The following is a 15332-nucleotide window of genomic DNA, read 5'->3' as shown; positions in this document are numbered from 1 at the left end:
CTTAGAGATAATTACCAATTGAACCATATTTGATGAAGATAACACACAGTAATTTAATTATAGTAACAAATATTTTCGTTATTGCTTAATATTAGGATTTTTTTTTATCTCAATCTTATCGGATGTGTTGTAGTTCAAGATTAACGTTTAACTTTCAACTATAAATGTACTGAAGAATACAACGTAAAAAAAGTTGGAAAGAACACCTTCGTTGCAGTGGTGTTCTTTTTTTACTTTTAAAAATGAGTAGATTCAAAGTTTATCACATGCTATTTTGACTTAGTAATTATTATTACAATTATTATTATTTATATGCATCCAAATAAATAACAGCTGTAATTCTTTTTCTTGCTATAAAAACCACAATTCATAGCATTCAGTGTAAGCAAGCACATTTGTTATCACAACAAAAACTAATAATTTAATATCGAAGATTTTTTTAAATTTTGACTGGAGGTTTCAAAAAGTTGTCATACGAAGACATTTTCAAGTTGCCATATTTGGAATTTGAAAAAGTCGATTCTTTCAGTTTTTCTTTTATTTAATAGAAACCTTACGCTTGTACCGGCTTTGGTTTTCTTTAATCGAATCTGTGACCCTATGACTGATGTTTTCGTTGAAAATATTATTTTGTCCACATTTCATAACTTCTGGCTCGAGATTTATAATAACTTTTAAACTAATTTAAAGATGTAAGTCCACTATGAAAAAAAAACACTTTCAAAATTATGATCGTTTATATTAATATCCTCGTGGATTCAAGAAACGCGAGTTAAGTTTAGTAAATGCTTGCGGCTTGAATTTGGACATTTATTCTTGTCAGAGCCGCTTTAAAGCGCAGTGTTCCCGAGACCAGCTCATTTCGATTTTGATCGTATTGCATTCGTATTTTGTTTGTGTGTGATTTGAGATTTCACTTCACGAGATGACATGTGAATTTTTTATCGTTTAAAATTGTTGACAAAGTGTTGTATAATTTGACTTCATGTAAATCAGCTTAGTGTTACGTGTTTTAAATTTGCGAAATTCAAGTATTTGCACTGATTCGCACATTTATATTTGATTTAATTTGTTGTAATCTAAGAGGTTTTGTATCCTTAGCAAAAAACCGATTTGTTTCTGTCATTTTTAGTAACAACTATTTTTACCACATTTTATTAAATGCGCAATGAACAATTAATCTTGAAAGTGATGTAACGAAGATATTAAAAATAACACATTGTTTTGACAGAACTAATCGTAAATTAATTGACTTTGTTGCAGATATAAGCCAGATTACCTTCACATAATCTCTTTTAAAAAAATTACTACGCAACATTAAAAATATTAATAAATGTAAAGTCTCAGTTTCAACAGCAAAAGAACGAGTAGTTACAATGTTCCACCGTGAAATTTTGTGAAAATCGTGTTAGCAGCAGATTTCCAAAATCCAAGAAGAATGTTTGATTTTTAAATAATCCTTTTCCTAAAAGTTTTATTTTGCAGAGATTGTATGCCGTTGTGGTATTGTGCTGTTATATAAGAAGAAACACTGATCCTGATTCTAGTTTTAGGGCTAAATCTAAATCCTGAATTATATCTTATTCCTGGAACATTGATTAAGATTAAACCGAGATAAAACGGGACCTGGAAGGAAAATTACTATCAGAATTGTGAAACTGTGAAAACAAAATACAAACAAAAGAAGCTTGTTAAGTAAATTTATTTCTTCATGAATTGATATAATAAGTCTAAATATAAATGTTCATTGCATTTCAATAATCTCCACCAATAAAATTATTAAAAAAACGAAAAGTTCGACGACTTTGTGCATAAAAAGTCAAAAACATTCATTTATACTCCTGAAACTTTAAAACTGAATATAAAATACAACCAAAATTCTGCTTATTGTTTTTTATTTTGACTTACAAAAACTCATTTTTATAAATATGAATGCTTGGTACAAGGTCACGTTATTTTTGATAAACTCTCATTTATTATACAGGACAAGTCATAATTTGTTCATTTATGCGTGATACACCCAACAGTCTACGACCATGTCTTCAGTGACAGAACTTCTGTGTATATTTATTTTAATATTTTTGTTAACGTGGTACTTGTACTACCTGTACTGCTTCAACTACTGGAAGAGAAAAAAGGTTCCCAGTGCTACCCCTCTCTTTCCAACTGGTCACATTTTGAAGCCAATATTAGGCAAAGAAAATATTTTTGTGACCACAGCCAATCATTACAAAGAATTCAAAAGTAAAGGCTACAAACACGCAGGTCTGTATTTTTTCAACGGCCCTGTGTATCTACCAATTGATCCAGCGATAGTTAAGTCTATACTAACCACCGACTTCGAACATTTCGTGGACAGGGGAACGTTCGTAGACGAAATAAACTCCCCTCTTACTGGAAATTTATTCTCACTAAAAGGCCTAAAATGGAAAAGTCTCCGAAGCAAATTATCTCCCACGTTTTCGTCAGGGAAACTCAAAACCATGTACGAAATCTTCATGAAAATGACCCAGAACTTCGTGAGTACCGTTGAACAAACAGCTCGAAAAGACGGCGAAGTTAATATAAAATACATATCGTCGAATTTTACTGTGGATCTCATTTTTTCCACCGCTTTTGGTTTAGAGGGTGATACTTTGCAAAAGCCTGATGGAAAATTGTCACAAACCACGAAGACTTTTTTCACTGTTTCCACGTGGGAATTCTTTAAAAATGTGGTTCTAGATGGGTTCCAAAATCCGGGAAATATAGTGCGAGGGGTATATGGAAAAAAATCTTTAGAAAGCTTCTTCATGGAGCTTGTCACTAACACGATTAAACATCGAAGCGAGCAGAAAATTATCAGAAGGGACTTCATGGCACTGCTTCTCGAAGTCAGGGATAAAGAAGGTCTAAGTTTCAACGAAATTCTCGCCCAATGTTTCTTGTTCTTTTTGGCCGGATTTGAAACCTCTTCTCAGACTATAAGTTACTGTATTCACGAATTAGCCCACAATCAAGACATACAAAATAAACTTCGTGAGGAAATCTTCAACAATTTAGGAAAAGATTTCACGAAGTACTCTTACGAAGATATCTTCAAACTTCCGTACTTGGACCAAGTTTTCAATGGTGAAAATTTTGCTTATCAAGTGGAGTGTTTTTTCTAACTATTGATTTTAGAAACGTTACGTTTGTATCCAGTTTTGGGATTCTTTAACCGAATGTGTGTTAAACCATACAAAGTTCCTAGCACGGATGTTGTTATTGAAAAAGGGACGCCTGTTTTGATCCCAGTTTTGGGACTACAACGAGATCCTGAATATTTTCCTGATCCGATGAGGTTTGATCCTGAGAGATTTAGAGAGGGACAGTTGCACGTTCCTTGTACGTTTTTGCCATTTGGCGAAGGACCACGATTCTGCATTGGTACTACATAAACATAATCATAGAAAATAGTCGGTGTTGTTTTTGTTTTAATTTCAGGTATGCGATATGGAAAGCTCCAGACGAAACTAGGGATAGCAGCTTTGGTATCCCGGTTCAGGTTTTCACCAAGCTCTACTACTGCAAGACATGTCGAATTTGATAAATTTTGTAAAGCGTTAGTGATGGTACCTAAAGAAGGCATAAATGTGAAAGTAGAAGAACTATAACCATACAAAACCTATTAGATAAGTTAATTAAATTGTTTATTTTTTACTTTTCACAACAGCTTGCACTTGAACTTATCATTTAAATAATAAATCTTGTCAATTATTATCCTAAAAATAGTATTATGTAAAAAAACCGATTACAATAATATATTTACGTCAGATCTATGTATAAATATTTTATCGTAAATTAAAGTTCGTTTGATAATAATTTGCATTTGCATAAAAATAAACATAAAAGCAGAGACAAAAAAATCGCCTAAAGTTATATGAACTATAATCAGCCAAGTCCATTTTCTTAGATAAATTCTAGAAGAATTTTTTTGTTTATGAAAACGTGGTTAGATTAAAATGGTAATAAAAAATAGTGTGCCCAGCAAAATTATTATTTATTAATATGTAAGAAGTACTTAAGAGAGCAAGTCATACTATAAATTTCAGGTAAGATTTACGATTTTGACGTCATCAAGTTTTTGGAAGGGGTAAAAATATGACTTTTGATTATTGATTAAACTCATCTCTCAGGTTAAGTTAAGGATATTGGAGTAAACATTTTTATTGTTATATTAGATAACATGATAACAGATTTACTTCCGTTATCATTTTAAATAACATCTCTTTGGTTTGTTTACAAAACATGATGTTATGTAAAAACGAACAGATTATAATTAGATTTTTGCGTCAAAGCTGTGTTTAAATAAATTATGATAAATAAAAGTTCGCTTGATAAGTGACATTTGAAACTGTACAGACAACCAGTTTTACATTAAATTGACGTGATTAAAATTATCAATGCTTTCTAGAAAAATGGGGAAAAATTTTAAACACCAAAATTGATAACTTCAGAATATAGACAATATTCTAAGTGAAACGTAATTTTTTTAAATGTTTGCTCTACTTGGCCATGACGCGTACGTCATCAGTGCAACTGAAACGGCAGTCGTAAGCGTCATGGCCAACTAGGCCATAAATTTAAAAATCACCCATATTATTTTTGAGAACAATAAAGACACTTGGGAGTAACACTAATTACCAGGAACCATTATTAAGTTTCATCCTAACTAAGAAATAACAAATCTATATCAACAAACGAAGTGAGTAATACCAATGATTAAAACAATAATACGATTATATTTTCCGAAAATTCCAAAAATATATGTAACAAAACAATATAATTTTTTAATTTAAAAAAAAAAGCTTTAATTGACCTTGAAACACTAACTACATTCATTGTTACTGGTTTTTAAATCTTATAAAGAAATTTATTCGTTTTCAACTACAATTCGTAAATTTAAAAATTAAACATCAGATCAACGTTCTTCCTTTCCTGTTATGCATTTTGGATTTTTTTGCGAAAATCTGGACGCTTAAGGTAAAAAGTTAAGGCAGATTCATAAACCACAAGTACAGGAGTATGTTATTTTACGAAATTTGAATGGCATTTGTTGCACAAAATTTTGAGATGACTTCATCAAATTGTTGGTGGGGATGATTAAACAAATTTTAATTAGTGTTTCATCATCTACAGTCTACACGATGTTCCAAAAATAGTAGTTTTAGAGATTATCTACCTATTAGAGCCGTACTTTAGGGTTCATAGAACGTCGAGAAAACATAAAAGTAGCCGTTCAACAGATGAACTCGTTTAGCTTACGCTGGAAAAGTAAAAATATGGATGTCGACGGATAATACCCTATGATCGAGAGAAAAAAAGTCGTCTGATAACCTTTGAAATTTAATATTAAAAAATTATGTAGGCAACACCAACACGTTCATTGTTAATCAATTTGATATTACAATCAAATAAAGTACGGGATCCTACAAAAACTGCTGAAAATGACTACCATCAGCCAATCTCATTACTATTTTTTTTTTTTTTTTTCTAAATATACACAGGTTGATTTCAACACCATATAAGTATGAGCTTTTGCAATTAAACTCCGCCCCTGGGCTCAGAAGGAACAACATCATTACAACTGAGATGGCGGTGGGTAGGCGGGGCTTCAATTTTGCCTTTTTGATCTTTTCATGGCAAGATATTGAAAACATTTTACTTTTTTTTCTAATTGTGCCTTCTTTTCACAACAGGAAACTTGAAACATGTTTGAAACGGTAATTTTTTTAGGGAAATACCGATTTTGCAATTACGCCCCGCCCCTCAGTCTACCAACGAATGAAAAATCATCACGAGTAAGATCGAGACAGATGGGTGGAACCTATCTTTGATTTTCTTTTACTTAATAAATTTAGTTTTCTTTGAACAACACGATACTCAAACACATGTTTTTAATTTCTTGTAGAGAAATAAGGATTTTGCAATTATGATCCGCCCCCTTGCCTGACGACGAATAAAACAAATCATCACAATTGAGTCAGAGCGGGTGGGCGGGACTTATATTTTGCCTTTTGTTTCTTAACAAACGTAGTCATCTTTTTATAACAAGAAACTTGAAATGGTACATTTTTATGGACAAATATGGATTTTCCATTTAAGCTGCGCCCTTCGATCTGACTACTAAGTAAAAATTCATCACAATACGGATGATGGTAATTTTTTTTTTTTTTTTTGGAAACATCGATTTTACAATTAAACTCCGCCCCTCGGTCTGACAACGAATGAAAAATTCATCACATTTGAGGTTGGGGTGGGTGGGCGGGGCTCCATTTTTGCTTCGTTTTGCTTGACACATACAGTTTTCTTTCAATAACATTATACTTAAAAACATGTTGCTAATTTCTTGCAGAGAAATGAGGATTTTGCAATTAAGATCCGCCCCCTTGGGTCGGGACGAATAACATAAATCATCACAATTGAGACAGGGAGGGTGGGCGGGGCTTACATTTTGCCTTTTTTTTCTTAACATACGTAGTCATCTTTTCATAACAAGAAATTGAAATGGTACATTTTTATGGACAAATATGGATTTTCCAATTAAGCTCCGCCCCTCGATCTGACAACTAAGTAAAAATTCATCCCAATACGGATGATGGTAATTTTTTTTTTTTGGGAAACATCGGTTTTACAATTAAACTCCGCCCCTCGATTTGACAACGAATGAAAAATTCATCACATTTGAGGTTGAGGTGGGTGGGTGGGGCTCCATTTTTGACTTCGTTTTGTTTTGACACATACAGTTTTCTTTCAAGAACATTATACTTAAAAACATGTTGTTAATTTCTTGCAGAGAAATGAGGATTTTGCAATTAAGATCCGCCCCCTTGGCTCGGGACGAATAACATAAATCATCACAATTGAGACAGGGCGGGTGGGCGGGGCTTACATGTTGCCTTTTTTTTCTAATATATGCAGCCTTTTTTCGCAACAAGAAACTTGAAACATGTTTAAAATAGTGAATTTTCGTAGGAAAATGTCGATTTTGAACGACTGAAATCGTGACCGATGGGTGGAGCTTACCTTTGGTTTTCTTTTTACTTAATACATTTAATTTGAACAACAGAACTCTTAAGAACATGTGTCATATGGTAATTACTCGAAATAAATAAACATTTTGCATTTAAGCTCCGCCTCCGGCTTACGACGAATAAGAAAAATTCATCACAATTGAGATAGGGTGGGAGGGCGGGGCAACATTTTGCTTTTTTTTTCTTAACATATGTAGTCATCTATTCATAACAAGAAACTTGAAATGGTACATTTTTATAGACAAATATGGATTTTCCAATTAAGGTCCGCCCCTCAATCTGACAACTAAGTAAAAATTCGTCACAATACGGATGATGGTAATTTTTTTTTTTTTGGGGAAACATCGGTTTTACAATTAAACTCCGCCCCTCGGTCTGACAACGAAAGAAAAATTCATCACATTTGAGGTGGGGGTGGGTGGGCGGGGCTCCATTTTTGGCTACTTTTTGCTTGACACATACAGTTTTCTTTCAATAACATTATACTTAAAAACATGTTTTTAATTTCTTGCAGAGAAATGAGGATTTGCAATTAAGATCCGCCCCCTTGGCTCACGACCAATAAAACAAATCACCACAATTGAGACAGGGTGGGTGGGCGGGGCTTACATTTTGCTTTTTTTTCTAATATATGTAGCCTTCTTTTTACAACAAGAAACTTGAAACATGTTTGAAATGGTAAATTTTCATAGAAAAATGCCGATTTTGAACAACTGAAATCAAGATCGATGGGTGGAGCTTACCTTTGGTTTTCTTTTTACTTAATACATTTAATTTGAACTACAGAACTCTTAAGAACATGTGTCACATGGTAATTCCTCGAAATCAATAGACATTTTGCATTTAAACTCCGCCTCCGACTTACGACGAATAAGAAAAATTCATCACAATTGAGATAGGGCGGGTGGGTGGGATTTGTATTTTGCCTTTTTTTCTTAACCTACGTAGTCATCTTTTCATAACAAGAAACTTGAAATAGTACATTTTTATAGACAAATATGGATTTTCCAATTAAGCTCCGCCCCTAGATCTGACAACTAAGTAAAAATTCATCACAATACGGATGATGGTACATTTTTTTTTTTGGGAAACATCGATTTTACAATTAAACTCCGCCCCTCTGTTTAACAAAAAATGAATAATTCATCACATTTGAGATTGGGGTGGGTGGGCGGGGCTCCATTTTTGACTTCTTTTTGCTTGACACATACAGTTTTCTTTCAATAACATTATACTTAAAAACGTGGTAGTTTTTTGTAGAGAAATAAAGATTTTGCAATTAAGCTTTGCCTCTCGGTTCACGACAAATAAAAACAGTTATCACAATTGAGAAAGGAGCGGGTGGGCGGGGTTTGTATTATGCTTCTTTTTTTAATAAATGTACATAGTTTTCTTTTCACGACAATAAATTGAAAACATGTTTAAAAGGGTAAATTTGTAGAGAAATGTGGGGAATAAAATTTACGATTTCAAATATATTTCAGTTTTTTGTTGTGAAGGGAAGACTATGTATATAAAGAAAAAAAATGCAAAATATTCACCCCGCCCACCCACCCTATCTTATTTGTAAAGATTTTTCTTTGTTCATCGTGAGCCAAGAGGGGGGCGGAGCTTAATTGCAAAATCCGTATTTTTCTACAAGAATTACCATGTTTTTTAGTGATCGTATTGCTCAAAGTTTAAAAAAATATTAACTATGGACATCAAATTATGAGTGATCCCCACAAATCAGTTACATTTTGGTTAACAATTTGACTAAAATACACATAAACTTTTACAACAATTAAACCAGTAGTTGCAGAAAAATCCCTTTAATAAAACCGCTAACAGACGACAGACAGGCAGACAGAAATGGCAGACATATGGTTTCATACTTTAGAAACTGTGAAACGTCGACAAAATAGAATAATAAAAACGTGGATTCCAATGCTAAATTATATGAAAAGGCTTCAAAAAAATCATAAAATGGCTTGTTTTATACCATATTTTCAGATATATCTTTATTTAAATTGAATGATTTTTGGACAATTTATTCTTGAATTCACCTGTATCCTTTTTACTGAGGAAACAACAAAATTAATATTTACACAAATTTTATATAAATATGACGGAAACAGGACACCTATTTTTCCTGTTTTAGAGATGATGAAAAGTCGAAAAAACATTAAAGTAGCCATTCTCTGGATGGAGCCTGTTACAATATTTCCTTACGCCCGGGAAGTAAAAAGAATAAAATTACAAACAGAATACTAAACAATAGTACCATAAATACTAAACGCAAAATTAATTAAAACAAAATATTGCAATAAAATTTTAAAAAATACAGGGTGAGGCACTAAGCGTGCGTTCCTTAATATCTCATTTATTAGAAAGAAAAAAAAAACAAACGGTCAAGGAGCAAAGTTGCTCTAAAATTATTTTTTACATATTTTGACTGACCTTTTCTTAGACTTTAGAACCACAGTTTGTTCATTTTTAAAATTCCGAAGCGACGTTGCCATGTTATTCCAATTTTCTTGATTATTTTAGTAATAGGAGGGTTCAAAAAAAATTTGCAGTAGCCTTATTTTTAAAATCTCTGTTACAATACTGTTACAGAGTGTTTATAAAAAAATAATTATTACAATTTTTAAATATCCATATTTAATTTTTTTTGTTTTTAAGGGAGACGTCGCCATATTGGAAGAATGAGAACAAAAAATAGTGTCAGACACAATAATAAAACACAGGCTATTGTATTTAAGAATACTGAAATATCGATATTTGAAAATTGTAAAGTTTCAGATTTTTTTATAAACACTGTACATTAAAATTGTTTTAATTGGTACCACTACAAAGCGCGTAGTTTTATTTATTTCTCCACAAAATACGGTAACACTGATTTTAAAAATATCCCATTTGAAATTTTTTTGTAAATTTGAATTCCATACAAATTTCAAGAAAATGGGATAACGTGGCAACGTCGCAACGAAATTTCAAAAATATTTTTTTATGTTTATGAATTTTATTTTTTATCATCTGAAAGGGAAATAAATATCTGACGTTATATATCATTGAAATCGTAATTTAACTGTCGATAATAATAATATATAATAATAATAACTGATAATTCATATTTTACCGTCTACACGATATTCTTAAAATTTCACAATTAGTTTTGTCGGCTCGCAGTTTATCTCCAACACACACACGACAGACAAAAACGGGCGACCTACTTTTTCATATCCTAAAAGCTATGAAACGTAAAAACATAATCTTAAGGAAGAATAAACTATACACTGTAAGAAAAACAAAAAAGATAGCCAAGGTTACTTTTCCTGTTTGTTTCTTTTATCTTTTGTTTCCAAAATATACCTCTAGATAAAAACCATTTTAGCACTGTTATTAAAATAAACACATGTCTTAAAACATGCAACCGTTTCAGTGTACTGTATAATTACTGATAAATTACTGTTCATTAACAAACTACAACAAAAGATTAGATCACTCTAAATCCACTACACTTATTTTGTATAAAAATGTTCCTTCCAAAGTGACAGTTGATATTCGATCTTCAAACAAACATGATACTATTAAATTCAGTTTTTGTGGAAACAGTGATTACGTTTTCGGTGTTTCTAGTTCTAGTGTGGTACGCCTATTATCGTTATTGCTTCAACTACTGGCGAAAAAGAGGCGTCCCAAGCCACCCTCCCGATTTCCCCACTGGTAACATAACAGAGGCCGTACTAGGAAAAGAAAACCTCTTCAACTCCGTTGAAAATTTTTACCACCATTTCAAGAAAAAAGGATACAGACATGCCGGTTTGTACTTTTTCAACGGCCCGGTTTACCTCCCCATTGACACCGACATCGTAAAAGCAATTTTAACAACAGACTTCGAGTACTTTGTTGACAGAGGGTCGTTCATAGACGAGACGGAGTTTCCTTTAAGTGGACACTTGTTTTCCATCACAGGTATGAAGTGGAAAAATCTACGAAACAAGTTACTTCCAACATTTTCCACCGCTAAGCTTAAATCCATGTACGAAATTTTCCAAAAGAACACCGAAAGCTTCATGGAATGTGTTGAACAAGTCGCTAACAAAGGTACAGACTTGAATATCAAATACGCAGCTACTAACTTCACAGCGGATATTATTTCTTCGACGGCTCTTGGAATCGAAGCTGGTACTTTGAAAAACCCCGACAATGAGATTTCGAAGATCACTTTTCGCATGTTCAACCCCCCGTTGTGGTTGTATTTGAAACTGGTACTGCTGGATGGGTTTCAAAATCCTGGTAACATAATCAAAGTTACACACTGTGATAGAAAAGTTGAAGATTTTTTCAAACACTTAGTTTCAAAGATAATGAACCATAGAGAAAATAGTCAACTAATTAGGAAAGATTTTATGTCGTTGCTACTGGAAATTAAGAAAAAAGAAGGATTGTCGTTTGAGGAAATCCTGTCTCAGACTTTTCTTTTCTTTCTTGCTGGGTTTGAAACGTCTTCACAAACCATAGCGTTCGCGATACACGCCCTTGCCCATCAACCCGACCTACAGGATAAACTTCGAGACGAAATTTTCAAAAACATGGGGAAAGATTTTAGGAAATATAGTTACGAAGAGGTTCTAAAGTTACCATATTTAGACAAAGTTTTCAATGAAACTCTAAGACTGTATCCAGTGCTGGGTTTCCTGAACCGAATTTGTGTCAAACCCTATAAGGTTCCTGGGACTGATGTCACTATCGAGAAGGATACTCCGGTTTTAATTTCAACTCTAGGGCTTCAACGAGATCCCGATTATTATCCCGATCCGTTGAAATTCGATCCTGAAAGGTTCGACGAGAGTGGGTCAACGGTTCCTTTCAGCTTTTTACCATTCGGAGAAGGACCCAGGATTTGCATAGGTAACAAGATCACACTTTCGAATCCAAACAGACTTTTCTTTTTCCAGGGAAACGATACGGAATTCTTCAAGCCAAATTAGGAATTGTTGCTCTGATTTCCCAGTTCAAATTTTCACCAAGTCCTCAAACCCCACCGTTCGTGGAATTTGACAAACTTTCAACTTCTCTCGCCATGACGCCCTCCAAAGGAGTGACCGTGAAAGTCGAAAAGCTCAAATTTTAAATAAAGTGAATGTTTTTTATTGGAACTTAACACAATTTCAAAATTTTATACTTATATTATATTTTTTTGATTTTTAAATAAATGCCACCCTTTACGGTAAACACAACTGAAGTAGTACTAGGGTCAATGACAAGGTGTCGAGATGACTCTTTAACAGGAACAAACTGGAAGTCGTTCAAAACAGCAGCAAGGGCAAGTTTGGTTTGAATCAAACCTAACCTAAAACCTAAAAAAAGGTTTACCATACCAACTTTCAAAAAAAAATTGAGGTACCTATACAGTTCCTGGGACCTTCACCAAATGGTAAGTAAATAAACGGGGTCACATCTTTTTCATTGTTGAAACGTTCTGGATCAAACTTCAGTGGATTTGGAAAATAGTCGGGGTCTCGATGAAGACCCAACATTGGAATGATGACAGGTGTGCCTGGATCAATAGTGACATTAGTCCCAGGTATTCGGTACGTCTTCACACATTGTCTGTTAAGCATTCCAACAACTGGATACTTTCTCATGGTTTCTGAAAAAGAACGATTATTGCTAGTTGGTTGACAAAAAATTCGGACAAACCTTTAAGACACTTATCAACATAAGACAGACTTAAAATTCCATCATAAGTGTACTTGGAAGACTCAGTTCCTAGTTTTTCTCTAATTTCTCTTCTTGCTTTATCTTGGATTTCTTCATTGTGGGCAAATTCGTGCAAGCAGAAACTTAGAACACTTGACGACGTTTCGTAACCAGCTGTAAAAAATAAAACAGCTTCGGAAACAATTTCCTGTAAAGTCATTCCAGTCGATCTTAGTTGCATCAAAATATTCATAAAATCATTTCTCAAGACATTATTTTTGTCTCTATATTCTATCGTATCTCTAACTAAGTCGAAAAAGTACTTCTCTAGACTTCTATTATCCATGAAAAGTTTGTTAATGTTTCCTGGATTTTGAAGACCTTCTTCCACCACCAAGCGAAATAGTTTCCAAGGAGACAGGTAAAAAAGTTTTGAAATGGTTTGTGAAAACTCACTCTCTGGATTTTTGAGACTGTTGACGTCAATACCGAACGATGTGGTACCAACAACGTCTGCTATGTACCTCAAGAAAATGTCCTTCATGTCTACTTCTAGTTCCTTCTCAGCTAGTGGTTTCAACGTCTTTAGCAAGTTTTGGGACATTTCCAGCACAATATTGTACATACTTTTGATTTTCCCTGATGTGAAATTAGGTGTCAGTTTTGCTCTAATAGCCTTCCAGTCATCTCCCGGCATTGTGAACATATTAGACGATAAAGGCACTTTTTTCACGTTGATGTACATCCCTCTATCCACAAAATGATCAAACTTAGACACTAAAACCTCCTTTACGAAAAAAGGATCCACCGGGAAGTAAATAGGTCCATTGAAAAAGTATATCCCTCCGAATTTGTGACCACCGTTTTTGAACTTGTGGTACAAGGTTTGCAAACGGACATAAACACTTTCTTTGCCCAGGGCTGACACTCCTAAGTCTCCTACAGGGAAAGTAGGGTTAAGTTGAGGGACTCCTTTTCTTTTCCAGTAGGTGAAGCAGTGGCTGTAGTAGATGTAAAAACCCACAAGGGTTGTAAATATAAACACAAGGAAAAGTTCGATTACTGGTAAGAACATGGTTCACGTTATCAGAACTGTTATTATGAGGTACGAGTTAAGTGTTATTAAAGAATAGGTACTTATCTTTGACATTGACATAAGGATGAACTTGAAATATGTTAATAGAAATTCGTTTGCGTGTGTGCCAAAATCTAGTTCAAATCGTTGTGAGATAACTGAAGTAGTTCCTGAATGTTGCTGTTCACTGTTGTTTTCAGATCAATTATTGAAATCAGTTTGCTTTGCATTTGTCTTGACAAACGTATACAAATTTGAATAATGTTTTATCTTTTGATAAGTGAAATAAATTACTTCATTTTTTTTTTGAGTCCAAGAAAATCTAACGAAAATTTTGCAAAAAAAAATACGACGAAGTAAGAGTTTTTCAACTCTTCAAATTTTCGATTTTTCAAATTCCCGATTTTCAAGTTTTTAAATTTTCAGTTTTTCAACTTCGATTTTTCGACTTTTCATTTTTTGGGTTTCTCAATTTTTTGTTGTTTTAGTTTTGGGATTATTCAATTTTTCGATCACCCAGTTTTTCGAATTTTCGATATTTCAGTTATGGGATTTTTCAGTTTATATTCTTCATTTTTCAGTTTTTCAATTTTTCGATTTTTCAATATTTCAATTTCTCGATTTTCAATTTTTCGGTTACTCAATTTTTCAATATGTTGGGATTTCTCAATTATTCGATTTCTCAATTTCTTCATTTTTCGGCTTCTCAATTTTCCAATGTTTCACCGTTTATCAATTTTTAATTTTTCGATATTTTAATTTTTCAATTTTTGACGTTTCTGAGTTTCCAATTTTTCGATTTCTCAATTTCTCTATTAACCGATTTTTTTGATTTTCTCATTTCTCGAATTCTCGACTTATATAGTTTTTCAATTTATCGATTTTCAAGTTTTTGATTTCTCAATTGTTTAACTTCGAGTTTTCGGCTTTTCATTGTTTGATTTCTCCATTTTTCGATGTTTTAGTTTTGGAATTTTTCAATTTGTCTTTTTCTTGGTTTTTAGAATTTTCGATTTTTCAGTTTTGACATTTCTCAGTTTCTTTATTCTTCAATTTTTCGATCTATTTTTCAATTTCATGACTTTAATTTTTTTATTTTCAATTTTTTGGTAACTCAATTTTTTAATATTTCAATGTTGGGGTTTCTAAATTTTCCGATTCTTGTAATTTTCAAATTCTGGATTTCTTCATTTTTCGATTCCTCAATTTTTCGAATTTTCGGTATTACAGTTTTGGAATTTTCAAATTTGTAGATTTCTTGGTTTTACGAATTTTCGATATTTCATTTTTGAGATTTCTCAGTTTTGTTAATCTTCAATTTTTTGATCGATTTTTCAATTTCTCGACTTTTCAATTTTTCAATTTTTCGATTTTCAATTTTTTGGCTACTCAATTTTTCAATGTTTCAATGTTGGGGTTTCTAAATTTTCAGATTCTTGTAATTTTCGAATTCTGGATTTCTTCATTTTTCGATTTCTCAATTTTCCGATGTTTCAGTTACACGATTTTTCAAT

The 15332-nt window shown here is 32.8% G+C and overlaps 3 protein-coding genes across 3 annotated transcripts; 2 read left to right on the top strand and 1 right to left on the bottom strand.

Moving 5' to 3' along the window:
* The first annotated feature begins 1997 nt into the window (after nt 1-1997).
* LOC135130130 (probable cytochrome P450 6a23) lies at nt 1998-3785 on the top strand. Its single transcript, XM_064057464.1, has 3 exons — nt 1998-3111; nt 3163-3408; nt 3466-3785. The coding sequence occupies exons 1-3, from the start codon at nt 2037-2039 to the stop codon at nt 3633-3635; spliced, it is 1491 nt and encodes a 496-aa protein (XP_063913534.1). The 5' UTR covers nt 1998-2036; the 3' UTR covers nt 3636-3785.
* Nucleotides 3786-10618: 6833 nt separating this feature from the next.
* Nucleotides 10619-12174, top strand: LOC135130606 (cytochrome P450 6a22-like). Its single transcript, XM_064058009.1, has 2 exons — nt 10619-11951; nt 11999-12174. Exons 1-2 carry the CDS (start codon nt 10619-10621, stop codon nt 12172-12174), a joined length of 1509 nt encoding a protein of 502 aa, XP_063914079.1.
* Nucleotides 12175-12193: 19 nt separating this feature from the next.
* Nucleotides 12194-13857, bottom strand: LOC135130371 (cytochrome P450 6a2-like). The gene is made up of 3 exons (XM_064057739.1): nt 12744-13857; nt 12448-12693; nt 12194-12400 (listed from the first exon to the last, which is right to left on the bottom strand). The coding sequence occupies exons 1-3, from the start codon at nt 13816-13818 to the stop codon at nt 12231-12233; spliced, it is 1491 nt and encodes a 496-aa protein (XP_063913809.1). The 5' UTR covers nt 13819-13857; the 3' UTR covers nt 12194-12230.
* Between the last annotated feature and the right edge of the window lie 1475 nt (nt 13858-15332).

Source organism: Zophobas morio, unplaced genomic scaffold (assembly GCF_036711695.1).
Source record: "Zophobas morio isolate AGI-343-1 ecotype UQ-CSIRO unplaced genomic scaffold, CSIRO_AGI_Zmor_V1 ptg000017l, whole genome shotgun sequence".
NCBI lineage: Eukaryota > Metazoa > Arthropoda > Insecta > Coleoptera > Tenebrionidae > Zophobas > Zophobas morio.
The sequence above is the reverse complement of the archived record's forward strand: the minus strand, read 5'-3'. Positions and strand labels throughout refer to the sequence as shown.